The following is a 26,936-nucleotide window of genomic DNA, read 5'->3' as shown; positions in this document are numbered from 1 at the left end:
TAGTAGGCGAGCGGCAGGAAATCCATGGGCAGCTGCGGGGTTCGCTCGGACTCGCGCCTCAGCGGGAGGGCGACTGCGCGGCTGGCGGCCGGAGACTGCTCTGAGCGCGTCCGAGCCGGCGGGGACCCGGGCTTCGTCGCCGTGGCGCGCTTAACCAGGTTAGGAAACCGGAGTCTTGCGGTGCTTTCAGGGGGGAGATTTTTATGCGGAACCAGGCGTCTTCGTTTGAGCGCGCCACCGCGAGACGTGACTGTGACCGGCTTCCCTCGCGGCGGAGTGCACTCCTTGCTTCCCTTTGGGGCGGCCCTGTCCCGTAATCGAGTTAAGGGTCCCGAAAAGTGCAGCTAACAAGCCAGAACGGACCGCCGGCGACACGTAGCAGCGCCGCGCGGTCTTTCTTGCTTCGTCTTCCGCCTCCTCCGTCGTCGCAGCCGCCGCCTCCGTGCGCTCTGGGGATGACGAGTATTGATCTGGTTACGTCTGGAGAACTTGACTCTGCTTTTTTTGCCTCTCTTCTTTTGGACCGGTCAACGTGCGATGGACCTCCCCCCTCCTTTTTGCCTCGACGTGCACCTACTTTCTTTCATTTATTCTTTTTTCGACTCACTGCTTGGAATGTACAGGTCGGCGAGCCAAACTCGACCACTAGGCGTTCGGTCGGCGCCGTCAATTTTTAATCACGCTTCGCTTTCGACACAGCGCCACGGTCATTGGCCATGCGGGACGTGGCGTCGGCTTTCACCGATTATCGCCGACGCCCCCCTTTGAACGCACCGCGTGCCGGCATGCGGCGAACGCAGAGCGCGCTGTACAGGTGGCAACGCGGCCTCGGACGCGAGCTGTCAACGCGCGTGCACGGCTGGGCGAGCCGCGGGGCACGTGCCTAGGCAGCTGCGCGAAGGAAGAACAAGACCACGACGCGGCGACGACGGCAGATTTGTCACCACTGCCACGAGCGGCGGCGGCGACGCGTAGAGTCACGTCGCAGCCGCGCCATCATTAGCATGCAACGCTATGGGGGCGCACTTACATGAATAGTATTCCATCATGGTGGCGTTGTACCGGTAGGCCGTGGTTAGGTCCATGTCGAGCGGCCGTCACGGCTCCGCGCTGGCGCCTCGGGCGCGTCACTGAGCGGCGTCCCTGGCCGGGCCGCTCGGGGCCGGGCTATTATTGCCCGCAACAAGCACGCGGCTGGTCTCGCCGGGACCCGCTCATAATTGCCACAACTGGGTAATCGGATTGGTCCAATAGCCGCCGCTCTCGCGGACCCGGCGGGCGCGATCTTGCCAAAAATCAATCACGGAGTCATCCGGAGCGCTCAACGAGCCCCGGAAAGCGCGCATTGGCCCGCCGCCGTGACGTCGGCCGCATCGTCACGCGCCTTGCACCCAATGGGCGGCGACGGGAAACACCCCCTCCGGCTCCCGGAGGGAGAGGAGTGCAGGGATGCTGCGACGGGGTCCGCGTCCGGGGCCTCTCTCGGGCCTCTCGGCAGACGCCAAGCTTGCGCTCTGCCGCCGCCGCTTCTACTACTGCCGCCAGTGCTCGCCGCGACGCACCCACGCTTTTCATGAGACCGACCGAACAAAAAGAAAGAAACATAGCCTGCTTTCTTGACTCAGGATAGGTGAGTGCGGGAAAGTAGCTGTCATCGATCAGTCGAGCCATTGGCAGACAAGTTTTTCTCATTGTGAAACAACTAAATGTCCGTGATGCGGGACACATAGTTGATTCAAATATACTTGTGGTCCAGCAAAGGAAGTTTTGACCGCGTGGGTGCACTTGAGAATTCGGTCGCCTCGACAGGCTTTCGTTTCATGGAGCTAGTGAGCTTTGCTTTCTCTTCGTGAAGGCGTCTGTGGCCATTACAAGGTCAAGGCATGGTCCATAGACAGCATTTAATAGTACTCGAAATACAATGACGACATAGTGAGATTTGTGCTAAGAAACATAGCGAACTTGATATGTAAACTTATAGGTAAGTATGTAGCAAGAGTTCACGCACTGGAAGTTATTATGTGCATTAAAAAGGGAGCACTGAAACGATTAGACTTCCTAATAAATTTGCTGGTGTTGAATTATTATTTGTGATTTCTCAATTAATACAGATCAAGTCAACCGATCCCCGCTGTCACATTTAAATACTTGTCACTAGATCTGTCCACCCTGTTTTCTCATACAGGGTTATGATAATATCGAATAAGAAACAAAGTAGTACTCTAACTTTAGACGTTTGCTTTTAGAGGCAGAACGAGCCCCTATTGTTTCAAGCGAACGCTTCACCTAAGACAACTCGTTAGCGCGGGGAAGCCAGCTTGCCGTTGCTCCCGAACATGCCTCGCAGCTCGTCGTCTCCTCTCTTTCTCTCTTTTCTAACGTGAATACTGCAAGATAATGCGCTGAGGTTGAAATATCCTCAACCTCTTCCTACACATGACAACTGGTGGTTCCTAACGTTTATGCTTCCACATGTGCCTGTTAAATAAATGCGTGACGCTGCGAATCGCAATCATGTATATAAATACGGTCGTAAATTATCCATTTACAAGAACCACACAGGCTGATTTCGTCGAAGTGAGCTTCATTCTACACTCGCGATTCTAGGTCGGGTGCTCAAATGAGCAATGCGCACACTCTGGGTGTTGTGGACATGCCGAGTAACGACTCCACGTTTTGAGTAAGCATCCGCGGTGCCGTTTAAATCTAGAAGTGTTAAAAGAAATCCCATTTCAACAATGCGGCCGACAAACCGCTTGCCTCCTTCCATTCGCCGATTCACCGAATCTTTTTTTTTTTTTTTTTTGGAATTGGAGGCGTCCGGCATGCAGCGCTTTCCCAGCTGCTCATGCCGAGATTGCTTTCTTTCCTAGCGGAAGGTCTGTTACCACGCGAAGGGGCGCGGAAAAAAGAAAAAAAAAAGTAATTCTGCACGACCCTTGGCGAGAAGAAAAGAAAAAAAAAAGGAGGTGAACCAAAGCGTATTCTTTCGTCCAGCGAACTATTCGCTCTATCTGAAGCCTCGCTGATCTGGGGTTTCCGACACCACTGACCGCACACTGAAATCGACTTTCTCGTCTCGTTCCCGCTTCGCTACTTCTTATTCTATATTTCTCGGGCCTCCGTTTTTTCGTTCTTTATGTGTATGCGTGCGCACAAACCTATATGGCGACACTCTGGCGTGTCCTTTTGTTTCTTTACTGCTTAAGAATTCTTCGGCACCCGGAAAGGAAGAGAAGATGTGGGTGCGAGGTGGGGGGGATCGAAGCAGGGTGGGTGCGCAGGAAGATCGTCACGGTCATTATGAATGGTCAGCTGGCGTACTCGGCAATCCTGGCAGATCTATTTCACGCTTCGCAGCGGCTCGGTGTCCTTCCCCGGTCCTGCTGCTGCCTTGCCCGCTGCTGCGCGAGCGGTGGTCGCCGCCGCGATCGCACTTTTATACCACCTTGGCGTCGCTCGCTTTTGTTCCTCCAGAAACGCTGACTTCATATTTCCCATCTTTACGGGCACCGCTCTTCGCCCAGCACGGTGCGTTACCGCTATACAGTAGGGTTTGTTTTCTATTTTTTATACATTTGCGCGGTGGTGCGTGCGCAAGGACTGTGGCTCCGGTCGCCTTTTCACTTGACCCTGCGACGCCCGCCGCTCCTTTCTAATATATACGTGGAAAAGCGCGCTGGTTATTTTGTGGCGATTTGCGGCAAAGCGCGCACGGCGCAGCGTTTCTCCCAACAAAGCTGCCCATTCCTCCTCTTCGTCCCATTCTCTCTTCCTTTGCTCTTCGCTAGCTTCCATATCTGGTTTCCTCTTGTTCTTATTCGTACGGTTTTGTTTTGTTTGCCTTTGTTTTTCGTAACGAGTCACCCGTTCTACTCCTTTTCTTTGAGTAAGAAGGAAAAGAAGAACTCGTGAATGCTGATTTGTTGCGGAGGTATACTGTATGCTATATAGCGAAGTCTGAGCAATATGTTTCCCGAAAGAAATTAACTGTTACGTGCGCAATGCCAAATGATCAAAAAAAAAAAAAAAAGATCTGTAGGTTACGCATCGGCTGCTGCTAGAAGAACGGAGAAGCGCATAATTATTTAAGAACTACAGATTGTACGAGTCACTTTTAACGAGAAGGCAGGTGGACATAACCGAACCCTAATGTCACATTGTTGGTTTTTATTCTGCTAGTTCAAAACCCACGTTTATTCTTGCCTTTTAAAATGGGGTGTCGGTAAACGTCCATTCAACCATAAAACGAACACAAAGCTTCAGGTGGCGCCATGTGTACAGGGAATGTCGTTGTCGTGTCCTCTGGACAACGGCGCGGACAGGACACGGAATAAAGAAGGAAGGCAGGAATGAAAAAAGAAGGGGCGGGGTGTCGGGCACCACGCGGCGACGATGGCGGCAAGAGACTGCTGCGGGGCAGTGGCGGCGCGACCGTCGTCTTGTAGTCCATTGTGCGACAAAAAGCGCCAGACAGTCTGTTGGAGGACGTCGCCTGCTGAGCGCACTCTTCCGAGAACTGCTCGCGCGCATGTGCCCGCTGCGCCCCGGTCACGGCTTCCCGGGGATCGGGCGAACAGGGAGCGCTGCTGTCGCGAGACCCGCCGCTGGCCCTTCTTTTTCGCAGCAGTGCCGCCAACGGGCCACAACGGGAGCAGGCCTAGTTGAAGAAAGTACACCAAATAATAACGATAAAAGAAGCTCGAAAGGAGGCATAGTGCACCGAGTGTCGGCCGCCGCCATTCTCACTCGCTCATCTCGAGGCTGAGTTGCGATCCAATGGACCTCAACATTGACTTTCTCTTTGAAACCTTCAATTACGACTTGCTTGCAACCGACCCTCCCCTCCCTTCTTTTGCTTACCCTAAGCCCCCTTCTGTATGAAGCTTATCGCGGGTGTAGTTGAACTTACCTCTCCAATCCCCCCTCTTTTTTTTTTTTTTTTTGCAACCCACCAAACTTGGGGCCTGTCTACATGCTTTCGTTCATTTATTTTTTTCTCCTTATTCACGGCTGCCACCTCCTAGTATTCTTCACCTCTTACTTCATTGTGAGACCACCGTTTCCACGGGCCAGCGCGCCGCACAATGCCGCGGCTCGAGTGTGTATCACAACACTTACACCTTTTTTCCCCTCAAGTGCAGATCCCCTCTGGCTTCCCCCTTCTTATTTCGATACCCCGCGTGGCTCCGCTCCCCCCCTGGTCCCTGCGTCAGCGCAGCTCCCCTGCCGCTCTGGCTGATCTGAACCGCCGCCTCCTCAACGAAACGGCCTGTTTTGTACACAGGTAAAGTATCCGGACGCTGCCGGAGCAGTTGCTCACTTGTGTGAACCGCGAGCGGACCAGTGTATCGAGTCAATAGGCTTGGCTTCCTTTTTCTGCGCTGCGCCGACTTCCCTTTTTGGGGAAGTCTGTACATGTGCGCCCTCCTGGCATCACCACCGCTGCCACTTCTGTGTGCGCGCGCTCTTGTGCCGCGCATTGTGGATCGCTTTTCTCTGCCCTCCACTCTTCCCTCCACCTTATGAGCTTAGTCTCACCGCGAACTGCGCCGTGAAAAACCTCGTTCCGGCGTCACGCAGACGACGGCAGGCTGAAAGGCCCGCAGTCCTGGGATCGGTCGCTGCGACGCACGAGCGCTTCCCTTCCCTATATGGTTCGTTCTTTCAATCGCTCTTTCTTTCTCTCATTTTTCTTTTCCTTCTAGGCTTGCGGTTTCTGCTGGGCGATTTCTCGAGCGGCGCCTGCAATCTCCTGAGGGAGCCGCCTTTGGCGGCGTAGAACCGAACTGTACTACCGCAGCGATGACGACGGTTTCTACGACACTCTACCGAGCCGGAGACTGCGGCTAGCGCGCGAACAAGCGGTATGTGGCGGCGGCGCGCGATGAAACGGGCCGTGCGAGGGGGCAAATCGGTGCGTGCCTTGAATACACGTATAGAAAAGCGATCGTCCGCGCTTCATCGGAGGCTGCCTCGAGTACAGGGGAAATGAGTGAGTTCTCGCTGTATAACGGTGTGAAAGTATGAATCGAGAAATTCAGTGTAGAAATAATGGCCCGTATAGTGGGGCGTTTTCTTTATTTAGTTTCTTGTTCATTTTTAGCCTGAAAAGTTATGTCGGCGTTGAAATCTTTTGCACGTGTTTCGAGTAGCTTTATCTGCTGAAAAAGTAATGAAGCCTTCTTCACTCGCGTGTCTTCTGTTGAACATGGTTTAAAGACAACGCTCACTATACCATACACTTATTTCCCAGACGTTTCTTACGTTGAATATAAAAGATGACGTCGCGTCCCGCGCGCCGATACCATCATCATTAGGATTAGGCTATGTTCCACAGAAGGGAAAACAAAAAAAGCCCCGGGCAGCTGTTCCTTAGATCTTATGCTAATTGAAATAAATCACGTGATCTGCACAGTATATGAACTATACAGTTACGCGTTATCGCGTCGTTCCATGTTTTTATGACACATTTTTGTTAGAATATACAAATGTAGCTGGTTTTAGCGGCAAAGAGCGCATTTACCGGTAGCAGGTTCCTTCTCGCCTCATTTTGTGTATATACATGCTAATTCAGGAAATATTCTTGCAATACGTGAAAGGAGTTGCTGTATTGGTCGGGGGGGGGGGTTCATTTTAGCTTAGCTTTTTAGCTTGTTCGGCTGCGCCAGCCGGTTTTCAAGTGGCCGCCACAAAAGGACTTCAGCCGCGCGAACTCCGGAAGTGCCCGATCTCTGCAGCGTGCATTATAGGCAACGTGCTTCGGACGAGTACACTCGCCATAGGAGCGCTGTTTATAAGAAGCGTAAATGACGCATGCAAGAGGCGCCATTTGGTAGAACCAACAATTTCAGCATCCAATGCACCCCTGTTTTAGTCGCTTCGTTGAGAATCGATGCATTATTATCTGCGGAAAAACTTTTTTTCCCCAAAAAACTATGCGCGCAGGTAGTGGTCAAAAGCAGCCACGATTTGTTGCGTAATAAAGGGAGCGGGAGCGGGTATACCGAGAGGAGCGTGGGAGCTTATATACGCAACTAGGAAAGCAGGAAGCCGCGGCGACGAGAAATTCGTCGGCTGTATACGTGTCCCGTGCCACATCTGACGAAATCGCGCGAGAGGACGGCCACGAATCTGGAATTAGCGCTGCCGGCGCCGAACGCGTTTCCATTGTTCTCGAACTGTTCAGGAAGTAATAGAAGAAAAAAAAAAAAACGAGACGAGAGAGAGGCGCGCGTGTGTGTGCGTGCTATACAGAAGCGAGACAATGACAGCGCGGACAATGGCGCGGCCAGCGAGCTTCTCATTTTCCTGCCAATGAGACGTTTTATTATTTCGATAGCGCAGTCTCATTTGGCACTCGACCGACAAGGGTGGAGGTTGGTGTGTGGTCACAGAGAAGGGGACGACAGAGAGCGAAAAGAAAAAGGACACTGGGGCTTGGACAACGGTTGTGTGTGTGTGGGAGGGGGAGGGGGGGGGGGAGGTGCACTCGAAATTCCGTAACGACGACTCACGCGGAAGAAGGAGTGTGTGCCAAGTGGCCCTTTCCCGTATACAGCGAGGACCTCGCGGACGATTTGTCCACCACTGGACCGAACTGCTGACAAGTTAATGACCAGTCGCCGCGGACTTGGAGACCGTTGGAAACGGGGGCGGTTCTCGACATTTCGCGATGCAGGTCGCGTGTACCAAAACCAAGGAGGAAAGGAGGCGGGTACGGCTACTGGTCGTCGTCGTCGTCGCCGCTCGCCTTGCTTGTGTATACGCTTATCCAGCGCCGATAAAGCAACAAACAACGGGAACCGAAATCTCGGGCACCGATTTGTAGTCGGCCAACGACCGGCCACCAATTGCCGTCGCTGTTTTGATGCGTTTACGTGTGTTGGGCGGTTGCGAAAACTTCGCGCCACCCGCGCGTGTACACGTAGAATACGAAAGAGAGACAGAGCGGAGATTAGGATGAATGAGAGGGCGCAGCATTTAAAACGGTGGAACAGTATCGTACTTGAAAGTGATGATGGGCAAAACGAGGCACAGAATCACTAAAAGCATCGGACAGCGTACACTTCCAGTTACCACTAGTCTCGCTTCGCGGTAAGTGTCGTCATCAGGCGGGCAGGGCGTTTGACACAAGACGAGGATAGCGTTTCAACCGCCTGAACCGCCAGACAAGCATCACGTATTCAGCATGGTAACGATAGTCCTGCAGGCTATGCAATAAAGAAGCAACGCCCCGCCAGTGCGGTGTAATGAACTGCGCGGGAAGGCGCCGATAATATACTTGGCTATTAATTTGTCGCCCGATATGCAATAATGCTTGGTTCGTGCAACTGCGGGCCACTTGGATCTACACCTACAGTATGACGAGGACGCATGTGAAAACTGTTGACAACATCGCACGTATAGCCGGATCAGCTTCAAGTAAGGCCAGTGTTGCTCTCCTGCAACCATTGTGAAACATTATGCCACCGTGCGCGTCAGTAGTAGTAGTAGTAGCAGTAATAATAATAATAATAATAATAATAATAATAATAATAATAATAATAATAATAATAATAATAATAATAATAATAATAATAATAATAATAATAATAATAATAATAATAATGATGCAGGCCAACATGCGCCAGCTATGTATACAACATACTGTGTATAGAATTGCATATTCTATGCCTTTAACGAAGATTTCTATCACCCGCAACCATGCACTACAATTCCGTAAGCATTGCAGCACTGTACAGTAGCATTGTGATCACGCCACTGCAATTTTAGGGGGTGAAAAGTCAACTAACAGACCGATCTAAACGTGCTCACAAATTTTAAGGTTTGTTCACTAATGACGCTACCGAAAAGAATTAAAAAGGAGAAAAACGCCGCAGCTGTAAACACATTCAAGAGAACAAACGTCCTGCTCTACAAATTCTTCAGAAGAGCGGTTAATTCCAACATACCTCACTTTCTCGCAATGTAAATTAAGAAAGCGACGGTAAGTTGGTTCTTGTCAATGATAGATTGTGAGCAGAAAATAATGTGATATTTCCCGGTGGTTCTAATTCATTTGCGCATCTGCGATGCCAGCGCTTGGCCGCATACAATATGTGGTTATGAAAAGAACTGTCCTGTGAAAGGAAAACAAATTGGGCGAGTCACAAGACAATTGTAATATCAAACTATCACTCTTGAAGATGCGAAGCCACCAAATTTAATGCTGGTGTTTTGAGTCGCACCAAAACTAAAAAGAATGACTTTGTTGCTTTTAAAATTACCTTTTGAAGTATATACCGACGTGTCAAGTAGGAAGTGTGCTTATTACTCAGTACTAACTCTGGTGGATTACAACACAAAGAACTCGGCTCTTAGGTGGGTGTACTGTAGGCCCACTTCACATTCAGCAGGAAAGGATAATACACCCTGTGTGCCGCATATACCATATGTGCTAAGTGCCTATTGTGTAAATTCTCAGCTGCTGCTTTTGTAGCTCAATTTTAGTGCCTCAACTCTAATGAAACAGCTACTATAGGCGGCTCGGCAAGGCCCTTGAACAGACTTTCATGCACTCTATTACAATCTTCTCTGCTTTCGGTGTTTTTTGGTTGTCACAGCTCTTCATCTAGTCTCCTTCTTCTTCTTCTCAGTCAAAAAAGCAAAAAAATATCGTATAGTATTACTGTACATCGTCGAAAATTCGCTGACTTGGCAAGTCAAATCCATTAATGGCGCACTCCACTTTCAGATCCCTTTTTTTTAATACTTTGACTCGATTTTCAATTTGTTCTCTACCAGTATTTTTCAATGTCTGGAATGTTTTCAGCACCGCGCTGAGAGGATAAAAAAAGAAAGAAAGAAAGAAAGCAGCGATGCGAATGCCAATAATAGAAAGCTTCAGCTGATCCCGTGTAGGTCGTTTGGATCGCTCGCTCGCTGTATAGCGTCATTGTATACCCCGCCGCAATGGCTCTTTCTCGCCCTTTCATTGTCAATGCAGAACGCTCCTTGCGCCATTAAAGTGGCCGTTTCCGCGTCATTCAAGTCGATTAATTCAACAGACGCTATCGGGTGCTCAGACGGTCTGCGAAAAAAAAATAAACAGATAAAAAGAAAGAGAGAGACGGTTCGCTCAACTTCAAAATACATACGAAGCATTATCGATCAATGCGAACTCCCATTTCTGATCGGAAGTATCGCTCGCCGAATGTTGTCCTGCTTAGCTCGTTAATTTCAGCGCTGTCTGCACGGCCGGCCTATCGATACGTTGGTCCCTTGAGTGTAAAAGAAGGCCGGCTGGTTCGGTGCAGCGGACGAGCGAGGATCACGTTTGCTGTCAGCAATTCGTAAGGCGCAATCGCTCTGCGAGACGTAATAGCCACTCGTGTTCGACGGTAAAGCGGAGATTAAACAAGTGACATCAGATCACCGTTGCGTGCGGCTCTGTACAGACCATCGAAGAGGAAACGTAAAAAAAAAAAAAAAAAAAACGTTTTTTCGGTCTGGTTGCGACGACGACCATGCGATACGGAACCGAGCAGAACGAGTCTGTGTATACACGCGTGCATGTATACACCTCTGGCCGACAATGCCCGGCATATTCACTGCGCTGATGATGTCGTATAGCTGCATCGTGCTTATGTATATGGTCAAGTCTTTACGGGCGTTCTACGCCGAATTAATTAACTGACACTTGACGACAGTTATAACTTCTAGGATGAATTGGTGCTGTACGATATTCAACGCAAACACGGAGATAAATGAATGAGCATGAACGAGATTTTAGGCATTGTTACTCAAGAATACGACACATGTAGCATCCCAGCGTCAGGGGTCGGTAAACTCCATGTGGTATATATACCGAAGCTCAACGTCCAAGCTCACGCCAATGTCGTTTAGACAGTGGCGAACGTGGCAAAGTGAAGATGAGCTCTGATTTTGTTAAGACATTCATGGCTTAATTCAAAGTGACGCCAATCGCAAGCGACAGCGTTTTGACTGCGTAATCATGCCTGCACTTCGTGGCTTAGCGCACCCCACCGAAACTCGAGTATATATGTGGAGCGAGGAGATCCGAGAGACTTCTCCACGAGCATATAGTACCAGCAGGGCCCTAGACCCACCTCCAGCCCACGTTTCGAACCACCTCGTTGCCCCAAACTCGTTCTGTCGTTTGCGGCAATAAAACCGTTTCAAAAAGTCAGGAGTACACACAACTAAAGAAAAGTTTCACAGCCGCGTGTCTTCGAGCGGTTCCATAAATCACTTCTCCACGACTTTCGGTGTCGCCGACAATGCTGGCCGCCAGCAATGCTGGCCGCCAGCACCCCCTTCGAGCACCACGAGGAGGGAGGCAGTCCTCACGGAACCGCACACTGCGAGTTCATTCGGACGCTATTCAGACGACGAGCGCGCACCGCGGGTGCACCGACAGCGGGCGCCTCTTGACGGCGCGGTTTGCTCCCATTGTGCAGCAGCGCGGTAGCGCCGATCCGAGGATTATTATTGTCACACCGATCGCGCGAACACGGCCCAGTCGACTTCCCCGCGCGACCGCCTTCAAACTGGGCCATGGTCGCGAAACGATTCCGCGTTTCTCCCGATTTTCAGCTAAACTCCCCGCGGTGTGCTTTTTTTTTCTTCTTATTTTATTATTATTATTATTATTATTATTATTATTATTATTATTATTATTATTATTATTATTATTATTATTATTATTATTATTATTATTATTATTATTATTTTGCGAGGATCGAGAGATTGGGCGGCTTGCCATGTAACGCCGTGGTGTTGTAGCCAGTCAGTATATACGTTACAATACGCGCAATTACTTCTGATATAGAACAGCTTCGGTAGTTGCCTTTTTATGTTTAGTTAGCCGGGGCTGTGTCAGTTGCCAGATCGGAAAGCTACGTATCGCTCGCTTACGTTTTACGTGCCGGCTTCCGACCGCACCAATCACAAAGCAGTTAAGAGCGTAATGTCTAAGCAACCCATTATACGCGTGATACGCGGCAGACGTAAAAAAACAAAACAAAAACAGTTGCGGGGAACAAAATACAGATGATCGCTCTAAATGGAACATCGGTGCCTACTTGCTGAAGTAAGGCGATGGTAATTTTCGATTTTAAATGTGGTAACCGTTAATGCGCACGGTTACTATAATTAGAACAGCAACACCCGGTGAAATGTGCGGCGAAAGCACGCGCGTTTGGTGGCAGGTGGGGACAGGGCATATAAGGGCCTGAGGAAGAGAGGGATTGGGAGAGGATAGCACGAAGGGGACAGAAGCCAGAGGTGAAGTTTCGCCCGGTGACGGCTCCATTGGCCGGTGACACGCTCCCATCCCCTTGCAGGAAAAGAAGGAACAAAAAAATATATATATATGCGCGGAAAGGGAGCCAGGCTCTTGGGGGAGTGTTAGAATTGGAGTCGGTGGTGCCGGGCGGCCGTTTTTCAAGCTTTTGTTCGGCCGTATAGTAGCGGACCCGGGATCGGAATAACGCACCCCACATGCGCGAGAACCAAGTTCAGCTTGGGCGAGCGTGAAATGCATGCTCCCAAAAATGAGCATCATCGCCGTTCGATAGCCCATGTACGATGGCGCTCCGTATGCGCGCACTGCTCAGGCGCCTCCAGAATGCTTTTTGCACCCAATGGACATCTGAGAGCGCCGGCTTCGCTTGGCTCCTTCTCCCCGCTAATCTTTCTCACACGGATACCTGTGGTCCAAAAGGGCCCCGTCGTCTTCCCTTTCGGTCAATATAAAGCGCGTGGGAAAGCCGACCGCCGATGTTGAACTTTAGCCATATGGCTTCAATGCTGTCTCAAGCAACCTCGTTTGCCTGGCACTTACGTTGCGCGCTTAATTGTATATGACTGAAAACACGTAGAAGACGTGAAACAGCTAACATGTAAGCATTACCCATTTCGTTCTTGCTTTCAGCTTTTCGGTGTTACGATGGGTACTGCATGTCGCATTTGCTGCTGAGGAACACGCTGTCGTCTTATACTTGTCAGTGTCGGAGCCGACATACTGAGGGAAAAAAAAATGTATGCTATGCGTATAGATAGAAAGATAAAAATATTCTATTTGCAGAACAGGTTATCCCACATCTGTGACTAGAGTCTGTTGTCATAAATAAGTAATCTAAGGAATATTGCGCACACATGTAGGGGTGCTTTGTGTGATAGGCGATTACACCGCCGTGACAAAAATGGCAAAAATATCAATACTTGCAGCACTACTTAAATGCTCGCCAGTATAAAATCTGAGGCTCTTCGTTACGCCCTATGTAACGGAAAGCCTCAGATGATTATTAGCATAAGAAAACGGTTTGTTGAGGGTCCTAAATAAGGCCTCTATCACTAGCTTTGCCGCTTCCACTAGGCTTCGTTACACCGGTTGTAAGCTATATGGCTCTGCGCGAGCCACTTTTCAATATAAAGTGCGGATAGACGGCATGACTTCCAACACGCGTTCGAAACACGCAGCAAAACCCCGTAGCATTTGCCTAGCACACACGCGGCAAAATTCGTTGTACAAAAAAGGCGAACAAGCTAATGGGCACTCGTAAACAGCGGCCGCGCGCGTGCACCCCCCCCCCTCCCTCGAGGCGACGCGACGCGAGCAGGTAACACCTTGTCAAACAGCATCCGTGCTGCTGTTCCAAGCCTGACAGGGTGGCTGCGCCACGAGCATTCCGCAAACACACGGTGACACGGAGCGTGCCGCTCTCCTCCCCATGTTTGCGCAAACGCTCAGCGCACGGGCGAGTGAGTACCTCCGTGCCAGAGGCTGTTTTTGTGGCATCGGCGGTGGACGGCGTTCCTCTCCAGAGACGAGCGGGTTATTGCCTCGGGGTCAGCGGCTTACCCGGCCTTAGCTGTGGCAATCTATTATCTGTCATGTATACCGTGAGCAGCCTGAAAAGGGGTGGTGTTGAGTGGCGCGGATGGAATGGGACGGCCGCCTTTTGCGTTTCGATGCCATTGATAGCCGCTGTCGCCGTAATTGTTCCCAAGTGTGACGTCTTTATCACGATACACCCGAGCCAGGTAACCGTTTCCTGTTCTGGACGTGTAGATTGCTTTAATCATCGGGGCTCTAACGGACGACGGTCGTGGCGGGGTGATGATCGGAGTGACTGGTAAATATGCCATGAAGCACTTCAAGGATGATTTAATGTAAGCTTTTATTTAAATGTTGACTATATACCCAAAATATTGCAATACCGTTAAAGTTGCGACACGTGTAGCCTAAACTTTCTTCTCGAGTTCAGGGCTGGCACGCAGTTCACGAAATCACACTGCCTGCTCATTTCTGCGCTTGTTAACAAATGCTTTAGACATGAGCGTCGCTCTACCAAAGAACAATGTCGTCTTAGTTTGTGCGCAGGAGTTATGCTAGAAAACCAACCTAACGCCATTAGATTTGAATTACAACACACACACACACACACACACACACACACACACACACACACACACACACACACACACACACACACACACACACACACACACACACACACACACACACACACACACACACACACACACACACACACACACACACACACACACACACACACACACACACACACACACACACACATTTGTGGGCGTGTATATGCGTGTACTCACACTAGGCCTCACATGGTCAGTGAAGACGCCATTAATCTCTGCGCAAGCACGCACTTCCACACACTACACCCCTACGATCAGTCAACATGGATAGCTGGGTTGAATTAAATCACCTGATTTCGTTCGACGCAACGTTGCGGACTTAGCATTGCCGCTCGTGCCACTTGCGTGAAACAAATGTGTCTTCGAGCCGGCCAACAACAAGGCTACGAGCAGTGCACTGAATGTGAAAGTGAGACGCATTTTCCATGCTAGAAAAGCTCAAAAAAGAAGCCTGCCTCACAGTGCCATGACACACCACCAACCTGTGTGTATATTCCTGTGCGAGAAGGTACTCCGTAATTGTGCTAGATGTATGGCTCGCCTTTCCAAGAACACTAATTTCGGCAAATGTTTTTACTGCGTCATTCGCTCTGCACTCAGCAGTCGGATGGAACGGGATAAGTAAACGACAACACGAACAGGTAATCTGGCGCAGCTCATTTATCTTGCGTGTAGGCCCCTCTTTGTTTCCTTTATCGTTAACAGGTTTGAAGTCCCAGTCGCTCGTGCGTCGTGTTTGGTTGACCGTGAGTCTCGTGTGCCGGCCTCGCTCGTAATTCGTGTTTTCGGGGCCGCGCGGCCTACTCTGGGCGCAATCACTTTTCCCTCACGATGAGCGCGCAGTCCTCAAAAGGGAAAGTCCCCAAAGGAACATCGATCACGGCCTGCTCGCTGTGTGACGCGGCGCCGACAGGCGCCGCCGACGGCGAACAACGGCCTGCCGCGGGGGGATACCACAGCACAAGCGGAGCGCGGTTCGCGCCCTGGGGAGGACGAAACACTATAGGCCACAATTAAGCCAAAATGCTCTCGACGCGGCGGCCGTGCGCAGGTCCCGGCGCGTGTATATACGTACGCGCAGATCACCGCAGAGGCTGCCTCATGATCCATGCGCGTACAAGAGAGACGCGCCCTGGCAGAGAACTGCAGCCCATGCGGGCGCCCACTCCCGGGGTTCTCTCGTGCAGGCGGCGACAACCTTAATGGCCATCTGTGCCTCATTTTGGGGAGGGCTAGCCTTTGTTGGCTTTTTGCTTCTGCGGCGGGGCCGGACGAGCAGCATCTCCATCCCTTATATGGAGTACCTCGTAGTGTGCCGGTCGAAAAAGCTAGCCGGGTACGGGGATGGCGACCTCCTCACACCCCCATCCTCCGCGCATGTACGTATTGACGAGCGTTCTCGGTGAACGAGCTGCCGTTCTTCTGCGCACGCACGCACGCACACGCGGTGGAAGCATAAACTCCGCCCCATTGTTGGCCGACGCGCTTGCCTCCCTCCCTTGTCGATTGTCGTTTGGTGCGGCGTCGCTTGTCGTGCGGGCAGGACGACAGCACGGTTTCATTCGTTTTCCCTCCGCCCCTTCGTATCGTGCGTGCGCGGACGACACCTCGGCCCCGAGGCCATAATGCAATCACAATGCCATTGGCGCCCCGTGAGCAGAACAATGGGCAGTGGCGTCTGCGGCTCAATCGCGGCGCTCGTGGCCCGAAAAGACCAAGTGAGAGGTGGGGTGGAGTAGCAAAGTGACGGGGGAGTCTACTATATAGTCCGGCGTTGCCTCGGAGCCAGAACGTCGTGGAGCCCGAAGGAAGTGCGAAGTCAAACAGTTCGCAGCCGGAAACGGGATGTCGATTCGTGCTCTCGACAAATTCGCGATGCTTGGAGAAAATTGGTCAATTTATGGACCTGAACGGCTCGGACGTGACCGTCGTCACGCGGCGGCGAACGCCTTGTCAGTGACGCCACTCAGGTCAAAAATTGTCGCTGTCTCATTTCAGCCATGGCCTTCGTATCACCTCGACTGTCCTTTTTTTGTTTTATCGTCATTATTGTCGTTGTTTGTTGTTGGCGCCTCGTCACGATCCCCTCTGTTTACTCTGGCGTCCGCTTATTTTCTTCTTTTTGGTCACCTAAGATGTCTGTCATATTCTTCTTCAGCTCATTGTTTTCTTTTCACCGCAGTTACACGGCCTCACATGTACGCTCCAAACCCTGGATCGAGAAATGTTGGACGTCTTATTATCACTATATCTCTTTTTTTTCTTCTGCTTGCAACGGGGAGCAATGGTGGGCCATATATTGCGAGTGGTGAGAGTATATATAGGGCTGAGGGCCATCGCTTACGGAGACAGAGAGAGAGAGGAAAGACGCCGGCAGCAGGCTTTCGCACCGGGCGTGTGTTCCATCCATTGTTGTGCGTGAGGCCTTTGTCTCGTTACCTCGGCCTCGGTTCGGGAGCTTTCTTAATTCCCTGGGCTCCACTCCCATCAATGCTGATGTCTCTGTTGCTTGATCGGCCGGCGCCCGTCTTCTGGGAGCAGTTCTCCTCCTCCCTTTCTTATGTGACCCGCCACTAGCGTTTGTTTTCACCTTCTGCCGCACTGTTGCTCTGCGTCGCCCAGTCCGCCAGCACTTTCGGGAAGAGCCCCGTGCGTGTGCTCCTTTCTCGCCGGGGAGTCTAGTCCCACTTCCCGAAATGGGAAGCGCGACAACTTTTTGTGGCCGCTTGATGGAGTCCCTCACGCACTACGTGCAGTAAAAGGCGCCTGGTGTCCTTCCTTCCTTCTTTCGCTTTGCTTTCCTTTTACTGTATACATGTGCGGACTTTGACAGAACCGCGCTGAGGATATTTTTCTCGTGCGCAGTGATCATTCACGGCCTTCATCTTTCTTTCTTCTTAATACGCGCACTGATTGAAAAGCGTATCTCGGTATAACTCAAACGGGGATGCCACCACTGGTTATTTCCTTGTTACAAAACCGTAAAAACTACTGACAGACCTTACGAAAACAAGGGAACAATCTCTTGCAGCAAAAAAAAAAAAAGAATAATAGAAATAATCATAGGTTGCCTTGTGCGTTCGCCTAACACGATTAGAAGGCAAAGCCATCTGGTGCGGCTATTTTACTGTGCACTTTATGTCGACGTTTAACGTTCGCTAACTATCAATAATTTAGAGCACCAATGTCACTTCACCATGTAACTCTGTACTCACTTAATTTCTTTTCATTGTCATCATATAATTGAATAGTCATGCTTTCGCTTGCTTTTGTGTGGCTTTTTTTCCTCTGCAGACGTCAGTAAGCCGTGAACGCAACATTTTTTGTACTCTCCAAGCAACCGGCGCCGCTCCGCGGAAGCTCCTCATGGCGTCTGCTGCACCAGGTGATCGTGTTCTTTCATCATCATCATCATCAGCCTGTCTACGCCCACTGCATGGCAAAGGTCTCTCCCATATGTGTTCCGCCAATCAACCCGGTCCTGTGCTTTCTGCTGCCACGTAATACCTGCAAACTTCTTAATCTCATCTACCCACCTAATTTTCTGTCTCCCCCTCACGCGTTTGCCATCTCTTGGAATCCAGTCAGTTACCCTTAATGACCACCGGTTATCCTGCCGACGTACGTGCCCGGCCCATATCCATTTCTTCTTCTTGATTTCAACATGATGTCCTTAACCCCCGTTAGTTCCCTGACCCACTCTGCTCTCTTCCTGTCTCTTAAGGTTACACCTATCATTTTCCTTTCCATCGCTCGCTGCGTCGTCCTCAAGTTGAACCCTCTTTGTAAGTCTCCAGGTTTCTGCTCCGTAGGTAAGTACCGGTAAGATGCAGCTGTTATATACCTTCCTCTTGAGGGACAGTGGTAGATTACCATTCATGATTTGATAATGCTTGCCGAATGAGCCCCAACCCATCCTTATTCTTCTAGTTATTTCACTCTCATGGTTCGGCTCCGCGGTTACTACCTGTCCTATGTAGACGTACTCCTTTACAACTTCCAGTGTCTCGCCACCTATCGCAAAGCGCTGTTCTCTGCCAAGATTGTTCCACATTACTTTAGTTTTATGCATATTAATTTTCAGACCTACTCTTCTACTTTCCGTATCCAGTTCAGTAATCATTACTGCACTTCGTCTCCCGCGTTACTCATCAATGCAATGTCATCGTGTTCTTTACCCTTTACTTTATTGCCTCGGTTTCCCGCTTTCGCAAAGAAGAAGTGAGAGTCATGCGAACGCCGTTTTTTAAAATATTTTTATTAATCATGCGATCGCTGCAACGACTAAGTGAACGCGCAGCTCGCGCGCCTCGTGGATTGAGGCGCGCGAGTGGTCATGTGACTAAGGCCGAACCATGCGAACGCCACTTTTATTTTGTTCTATTTATTTTTTTAAGTCATGCGAACGCCACAAGGAGGAAGTGACGGCACAGCTCACACGCCTGGTGTCACAAGGCGTACGGATGGTTCTTCGTGACACATGCGGTTTTTAGGCACGAGTATTTTTTGTTTTGTTTAATCAGTTGTGTCTAACAAAGAAGCGAACCCCTCGAACCATTCCCCTTCCTTCGTCTTTCAAATGGTTCTTTGTACCTCGTGCCGGCTTTTCACCACGTGACCCTTCTTTCTTTTAAGGCGAAGAAAGAAAAGAAACAGGTTGCGAGTAGAGGGAGCCGCTTCGCGATGTGATAAACTTTGATACTGCTGCTTTGCTTTCACGGCGGAGTGGCTGACGATCAATTGCAGCCTTCCACATCCGTGTCAGAACGCCCAAACAGCGAGGCAATCGACGACGAAAGCAGGCGCCTAGCAAAAAGAGCATATAGAACACCCGCAAGCGACTCGGCACACGTCACCTCAAGTGACCTTTCGTAATCTCGGGCGGCACCCTCTTTTCTCGTGGATTTCACGAAATGGCGACGGAATACCGCTGGGTTCTTTTTAAGAGTGCCGCCACGGATTGCAACGCGGGGGACCCCAGCGCTGTGCAGAATGAAAGCTTTTGAATCGGTGGCGTGGGGAAGGCATGGCGTCGGCCAAGACACGCGTTTGCGCGCGTTTTCTCGACGTTGCGCGCGAGCTTTAAAAGACGTTTCGGTGCGACGTGCGGTGTATGATGGGGAGCGGAGGCGGGCTTCGCAAAGGTTCCAAAAAGTGGCGGACGCGCCTGCTAGATCGGAGTCGGCTTCTTGTGCACGGCGAACCGCGCGCGCACACGTGTGAAACTGGCGGGGCTGTCACGACACGCGGCTCTTCTTCGGCGAGAACGGAAGCCGGCGGGCAGCGCGACGCCTCGCGGTGCCGCGCAGAGCCCGCCGCGGGAGCAAAATGCGGCTCCTTAGTCGGGGACATTTCTGCCGCCTCTTGGTACGCCGACGGGCTACAGACAAGCGAGCCCGCGTGTTGTATGTGCGTGCGTGTGTAAATATAGTTGTCCTAGGATGCCTCGTACCGGGGTGATGTATGATTGCGAGAGCGGTTTTCATCTTGCCGCCACTCGGAAGCGTCACTTCCGCGCGCGGCTTCGCGGACCGTGGCGGAAACGGGTCACGTTTGCCCTTACATAAGCACGCCCCGGCTAACGGAGAAGATTGCACGCGCGCGCGTGCGGATGCGAACAGCTTCTATAAGCTGTGGGAGGCGGTGCCTTCGCACGCCTGGCTTCTCACGTGCGCTTGCATTCTATTCAGTGGTCTGCCGCGATAAACGAGAGCATCTTCAATGCACCGATCAAACAAGGGGGTGTTAAGTTTATATGAGTGGATATTTCAATCACATTGTTTTTAAACCGATGTAGCTTTCTCACCTCTTGCTTCAATAAGAAACTGACTATCAGGAATCCGGAGAACCGTGCGTTTGAGGCGACCAGCGAGCGTGCTATAGGTTGTTTTTTAAGCTCCTAAGCTTTATTGCATAGTGAAAGAAAAATATTAATGTGGGCATAGGACAGATATGATATCAATGATATCGCTTCCAAGACCGCAGCCGATAAGAAATGGGGCGTCTATCAGCGCAAAGTCTTTGGCTCCCCTCCGTGTCTGCTAACGCCCAGCAATGCCAAATACAATCCAAGCGGTAGCGTCGCCAGAAATTTTACGGGAGGGTTTAACCACACTTTATGTATGTTCGCGCGGTTTGTATGTGTGCCTATATGTATACACGCATACAAAAGTGAAAAATTTCACCGGGGGGGGGGGGTCCAATCCCCCTCCCCCTTGGCTACGCCAGTGAATACAAGTGTGTTATTTCGGCGTCAAAGTGCACAGTTTTTTTTTTTTTTGGGGGGGGGCGGGGGGGGCTTGCCGTAGCGAGGTGCGTGGAAGATCGTTTCATAATTAAAACTGGAACGCATACGTCACTCACACAAGGGGATGCTTGCAGTGTTTTCTGATGTCGTACAGCGCGGCGTTTAATTGCACCTAACATTGAATTCGCTGTGCAACGCGCTTGGCGCGTGAGAGACTGGAATGTAACCGACCGAGTACACGATACATGATGGATATTACTTCTGCAGGTGGACAAGTGTCCCGATTTAACATTTTGGGCGACGCCTAACATTTATGTTGTACGTACCTTTATCAGCGATAATATGAGCGATCGCGGTGGATACCTGGATGATTTGCAGTATATAATTCTTCCACCAATTATCTAGGCCACGGTAGCGGCCAATGTGGACACGAAAAGAAAATTTTAAAACGGCACTCGCTCAGATACATAACACTCGAACAATCAACCTTGTGCCCCGTTTCTCTTGAAAAAGAATGTATGCCATAATTTCAGTCGCTGCATTGGCGCTTCATCGGAATCGTTCCTTTGAAAAAAATAAGACCCGGATTTGACACATGGGGGCGTTCATCAGCTCAGATCGTCTGCCGACCGCATATTACCTTGAGTAGGCTTGAAGTGTAAGCGCCGTAAGAGAGCTGCGCCATTAGGGCCGGCTCACCACTTTCCCTCCGCTAGAACTCGCCGCACCATACGCGCTACGCACACACAGGAGCCAGCATTCATTCAAGTCGCGCTAAGCCAACCGTACGTACATGCGCCGAGAGCATCCGTAACACAGTCTCTATATAGTGAAAAACGGGGTCCTATGTTGTGTTCATCAATGCGCACGCGTTCTTGTTCCATATTTCTCCAGGTATACAGAGCTCTAGCGAGCGCGCGTCGCCGATGCCCGCGCTTCTCAAGATAGTCTTCCACGATTGCTCCGAGATGGCAAGCGGCGATGTCGTCCGGAACGTATCTCTGCTCCCGGTCGCATCCCGGCAACGACTCGAGACATCATCGCGAGGGACCGCTCGACTTGCGTTGTATCCCCCCTCGCGCTCCACGACGACGAGAGAGGACGTTAAAATGTCATTAAACAAGTGCTGCCCGACTACGTCGCGCTGATAATTCATCTTGACGATTCTTAGGTGGCGGGTCCCCCGCGGACAGAGCGGGAAGGCGCCGTGACACGAGGCTGCACGCTGATGATTTCGCTGAGAGGCGGGACAGTGCGGTCGGAATCAAGGGCTGGCTCCGAAGCGCGCGCCCAACGCGACGCCGATTGCACATTTTACTTGCTTGCGTGGCTCCGAAGGGGAAATGGGTGTAAGCGAAAAAATAAAGAAAGAAAAAAGAAAGCGACCCCGTGTCTGCAGCTCTGTGCTCGCCCTATAGCTCCCCCCAAAAATTTTACGCGCACTCATAAAGGCTTAGTGAAAACCTCGCGAATACCGTTGCGACAGTAAAATACGGACTGAAACTACAGAGTGTTCGTTTTTATATTTTTAAGCAGAAGCAAATCACAATCGCAAGGTGCAAGAATATGCCCTTATAGTATGCAACCGGTACTGTCGAGGTCAGTTGCTCGACTACGCGATGCCCGTTTAAAGAGCGGGATAAAAAGGGGAAGATATTTTATTTTAATCATTCGGGGAATGCAGTGTGTTGCGGTCATCTGTTGAGTGCGGGAGGCTGAACATCAGCTTCCTCATTAACCAGTCACGTTATATTGCGGTTAAAAGCGGCATTTCAAAAGGAGAATTTAGTTTTCATGGATCCTCATTCACGTATCAATGGCTGCAACTCGCTCACGCCCATATATACTGTCTGCCTATAGAAACCTGCCTCTTTACTACACATTTGCTTTTCCCCATCTGTCTTTTCCCTATCTCAATTGTAGGGTAACCAACCGGTAACAACCTATGCATTAACCTCCTCAAAGCCTAGTCTTCTCTCTCTCTCTCTCTGCCTCAAGCTGCCTTTGACAACATCTATGCCAAATTCGGTCAGCGTCATCGTTGCTAACCAGCTACACTGATTGATTGAACCGGAAAATAATCCATAAATTGTGAAACAAATTGCAGAGTGTTGGTCTGATGAGAGTGTTCTTTATTCCAATCGGCCCATTAATAACAATGCGTCTCAACTCATACACTGCGTTCGCAGCCAGGAGGTCGCGTAGCAACGATAACGCTATAGACGGGAGAGATGAAGCTACTGCCAGCAAGGATTTTAGGAACCCTTGGCTTCCCCTCACGCACCCCAATACTGTTCCAAAAATTATTGTGAGTGTATATATATAGGCAGGCATCGTGGTGGAGTGGCCGTAGCGTTGCAAGTAGTCAAGTAGATCCTCCGTGAGAAGTCACAACGTTGTTTATTTCGACGTTTCAGCCAGAGTCTGGCCTTCTCTGGCCAGACTCTGGCTGAAACGTCGAAATAAACAACGTTGTGACTTCTCACGGAGGATCTACTTGACTATATATATATATATATATATATATATATATATATATATATATATATATATATATATATATATATATATATATATATATATATATATATATATATATATATATATATATATATATATATGTATGTTTGTAAGCGAAAGGAGGGAGCTACTTTAGTTGAAATGACAGAAATGTAAGTGAAGGAGTGAAGCGCACTCCTGGGAAAGGGCCATAGTGCGATCTTCGAGCAGGCTTGTGACGCGACTCACGTTTTGCTTAGTTTCGTGTGTAGGTCGGCGGGGAGGTGTCACGCGCAAGGATCGAGGCTGCAGAAGGAAACGCGCGCTCATATGCCTTCTCGACCAGTTGAGTTAGGCAATGTATAGAAGCGGACGGATGGTCGTTCAGCTCTTCCTTGTGCGAGATGACGCCGGGTATGAGGGTGCATACGTATGTACGAGAGCGTGCGCATTCTGTTTCGAGCGGGCGGAAATGAGCCCGCAGATAAGAAAACGCCTGTCGCAACAGATCACTCCGGGGCTTCTGTCTTTCCTCACTCGCTCACACAGAGCTGCTCTAGCGCCTGTCATTGCCGAGTCGACCCTTACAGATTGAGTATGTATGTAGGAAATAAAGCGACGCGAAGCCAGGAAAAAAAATATTCGGTATGTGTGTTATCAACCCGGCAGCGAAGTAATAAAAAAAAAAAAGCTGCATGGATTTCTGTTTTGCTCATAATTTCATCAGGTTTAAGTCGCCCTTCACTGAGTATTCATTAACCAAGCAAGAGAAAACAATTGATGGAGAGCAAAGAGGTTTACCAGCTTATTTGTGGGGTTGGCTGCCCAGACGGATGGGGTAAGGCAGGCACGTAGCCAGGATTTTTTTTCGGGGGGGGGGGGGGGGGGCCCAAGGCCTAATTGTTCGAAAGAAAGTATTTTCATGGCAAAAATAAAACAAAAGTTGCCCGGGAATATAGAAGGCCGGACGAATTTCGGGGGGGGCCCGGGCCCCCCGCCCCCCCCCCCCCCCTTGCCTACGTGCCTGGGGTAAGGGCATACACGATGAGGAGGAAAGAAAAAAGAAAATTGTACTGTAGCACACACTTATCTATAGACTGCCCAGCGTGACATGCACGAAGACGTGTTCTGTATGGCTTCTACTTCTGCTACTTCTCTTTCCCTTCCCATTTTAGTTCAGCTCGCACATTTCTCTGTCTCTCTCTCTCTCTCTCTCTCTCTCTCTCTCTCTCTCTCTATATATATATATATATATATATATATATATATATATATATATATATATATATATATATATATTTGTGTGTGTAGCTATAGCCGTAGTAAAGCTTGCAGCGCAAATTTGTAAGATATAGCTTTAATCTATATATGCTTGAAAAACGCTCGTATTACGAGCATTCGGTACAACTCATAAAACTTGGAGCGCTATATAGTGATCTACATATGTCGTGTCGCTGTAACTATATGGATGGCGGAAGCCTTCTGCGGCTCCTCCTTCACGAGTTTCACTGTATGGGCATCTTCGTAAGAGGCAATTAAAAGTAAAAGTGTTTACGGGCAGAGTTCAGACTGCCGGAGGTGCTTCGTTCCACTATCGTGAACATTAACGATCGAAACGGCTGCCCGCACTACGGGGCCTCTGGAGGTGATAGCAAGGCATATATACGATAAAGGAAGGGGGCGATAGGGACGGGAAATCACGCTGGACTTCCTGATATACTTCCGCAGAAGTTTACAGCTGTATACAGACAAAGGTGCATTCCGCGGCTCAGCTCATACAGGAATTGATTTAGAGCCACGTGTGTCGACCAGATTTACAATCGAAGTCAGCCAGGCGCGGAGGCTAGCAGCACACACCGCTCGTGCTTATAACTTTAAGCGCGCCGCCATCGGCTCTTCCATATCCAGCACATCGCCGTTCGTTTACACGCCGTAAAAAGGCGCAGATTGTTCCTCGCTTTCAGGGGCTGTAAATCAGCGTTAACGTTCACCGTGGGAACTGTCGTCGCGCGCTTCCCGTTGGGTCGCGACTCGCCCATATACGCGCCTGTCTATACACACCTCTAAACTCGCCGTGCTCTGCAGTTTTTATGAGCGTTCCGCAACTATGACCCGCGCTCGGCCCGTGCAGTGCATGGGTTGGTGAGATTCGCGTTCATCGCGGGACTGTACATTCACCGTTAAAGAAAATCACGCGAGACTACCTGTTATGGTGTGAAAGTCACGCGTTGACGTTAACCTTTATTATTTGCACTATAACAACCCTTAGTCGTGGTTCTAATAAGGTAACCTGCAATACCTCTGAAGCACGTGTCGTCAGCGTAAAGCTCAACTTCGTGTGTACTATCTTACGTACCGTTTGACGCATACGCAGTCGTTTTGCTGTATTCAAGCTTTCAAGAATGCTTCCCCGCATTCTATAGGTGGCTGGTTGCTATAGCTTGCCCCACGTAATCCAGTGTGGCCCGGTCTTCACATGTATACCGTGAAACGTTCTTCTATGTGCCTAGTGGTTATGGTGTTCGACTGCTGACACGAAGGTCGCGGGATTGAATCCCGGCCGCGGCGGCCGCATTGCTCGAGGTCCGTGTACTTAGATTTAGGTGCACGCTAAAGAACCTCAGGTGGTCGCAATTTCCGGAGCCCTCCACTACGGCGTACCTCATACCGTGGTTTTGGTACGTTAGACCCCACGAATTATTATTAGTTCTGCTATGCAGTTTCCTTTTCTACACTTGTACGCGTAGTCACAGACGCAGCGGTAACAGAAGAGCAGTCTGGAACAAAACGAGGAAGATATATGCGCATTGCAAGATGTTCTCAGCGGCAGACAACGTGAATAAATCGTTGCTGCCGCCGTGTCAGGGCTCGTTCACACAGCCGTCAAACTCTCCGTCACGTCACCGTCACGGCACCGATTCCGTCAGGGGAGAGGATTCCGAGACGTTTTCTCCGGAAAAACCGGTTGACGGCGGACGTAGAGCAGTGCTCTACGTTTCCGTCGCCGGCACAGGGGACGGAGCCCCGCCCCTAGAAAACGGACCAATCAGAAGTTACGTTGGAGTTCCGAGTTCTGAGAAGAGCCACGCGTCTAGCATACGGCCCCCAGGTCCGTGGCCTTGCAACACTGAACGCGCGCCTGACTGAATGGGCCATAAACGGGGGGGACAAGTGGTTGTTTTTTTTGTGTGTGTGTTTGTGGTGCGAGGAGGAGAGCCCAGCGGAGTCGGGAGAGCGCCAGCGAACCGTTTGAGCTGCGTGGACATTCCTATTTTGGTGCATCAGTCGGTCAACACTGCACAAAAACGTGCTGCTGTCGACGCTGCAACCGCCGTCGTCGTTCGTACACTACTACGTCGCGTCTGCTGTACGTTTTTTTGACGTGACGGTGACGCGACGGGTGGTTTGACGGCTGTGTGAACGAGCACTCACTTGCATATTGAAAGCCCGTCGGCAGCAAACGCATGAACGTCAAGAGAGCAGGCAAAGATGGAAAGTTCCACAGAAGTACGCCCTTCACCTATATACAAGACGGCGAAGGATGTTAGATTTCTTTTTCTTCCCATTTACAGTTGATTTCAGTGGACAGAAAGAGAGGCGGTAAGCATGTATAATACAACAGAGTATAGAAGAGAGAGTGTAAGAATAGAGCGGCGCCTGTTCGCAGGTTAGTACAGCCGAAGCCCGTGCCCAACACTCCGTTCACGCATGCGCCATGTTTGTTCGGATA

General features: G+C 50.3%; 1 protein-coding gene across 17 annotated transcripts in view; it reads right to left on the bottom strand.

Moving 5' to 3' along the window:
- The window catches only part of LOC119397558 (paired box protein Pax-5), a 364,233-nt gene that overhangs the window by 86,494 nt on the left and 250,803 nt on the right, over positions 1-26,936 (bottom strand). Inside the window, exon 1 of one of the 17 annotated variants that reach the window (XM_049416385.1) lies at positions 1,031-1,230. The exons of the other annotated variants lie outside the window; for them this stretch is intronic. Coding sequence (XP_049272342.1) covers positions 1,031-1,085 — 55 coding nt within the window. The 5' untranslated portion in view covers positions 1,086-1,230. Of the gene's footprint in view, positions 1-1,030; positions 1,231-26,936 lie in introns of those variants that run through there. 17 annotated transcript variants of the gene reach the window in all.

This window comes from Rhipicephalus sanguineus, chromosome 1 (genome assembly GCF_013339695.2).
Source record: "Rhipicephalus sanguineus isolate Rsan-2018 chromosome 1, BIME_Rsan_1.4, whole genome shotgun sequence".
In the NCBI taxonomy this organism is placed as follows: Eukaryota; Metazoa; Arthropoda; class Arachnida; order Ixodida; family Ixodidae; genus Rhipicephalus; species Rhipicephalus sanguineus.
The sequence above is the reverse complement of the archived record's forward strand: the minus strand, read 5'-3'. Positions and strand labels throughout refer to the sequence as shown.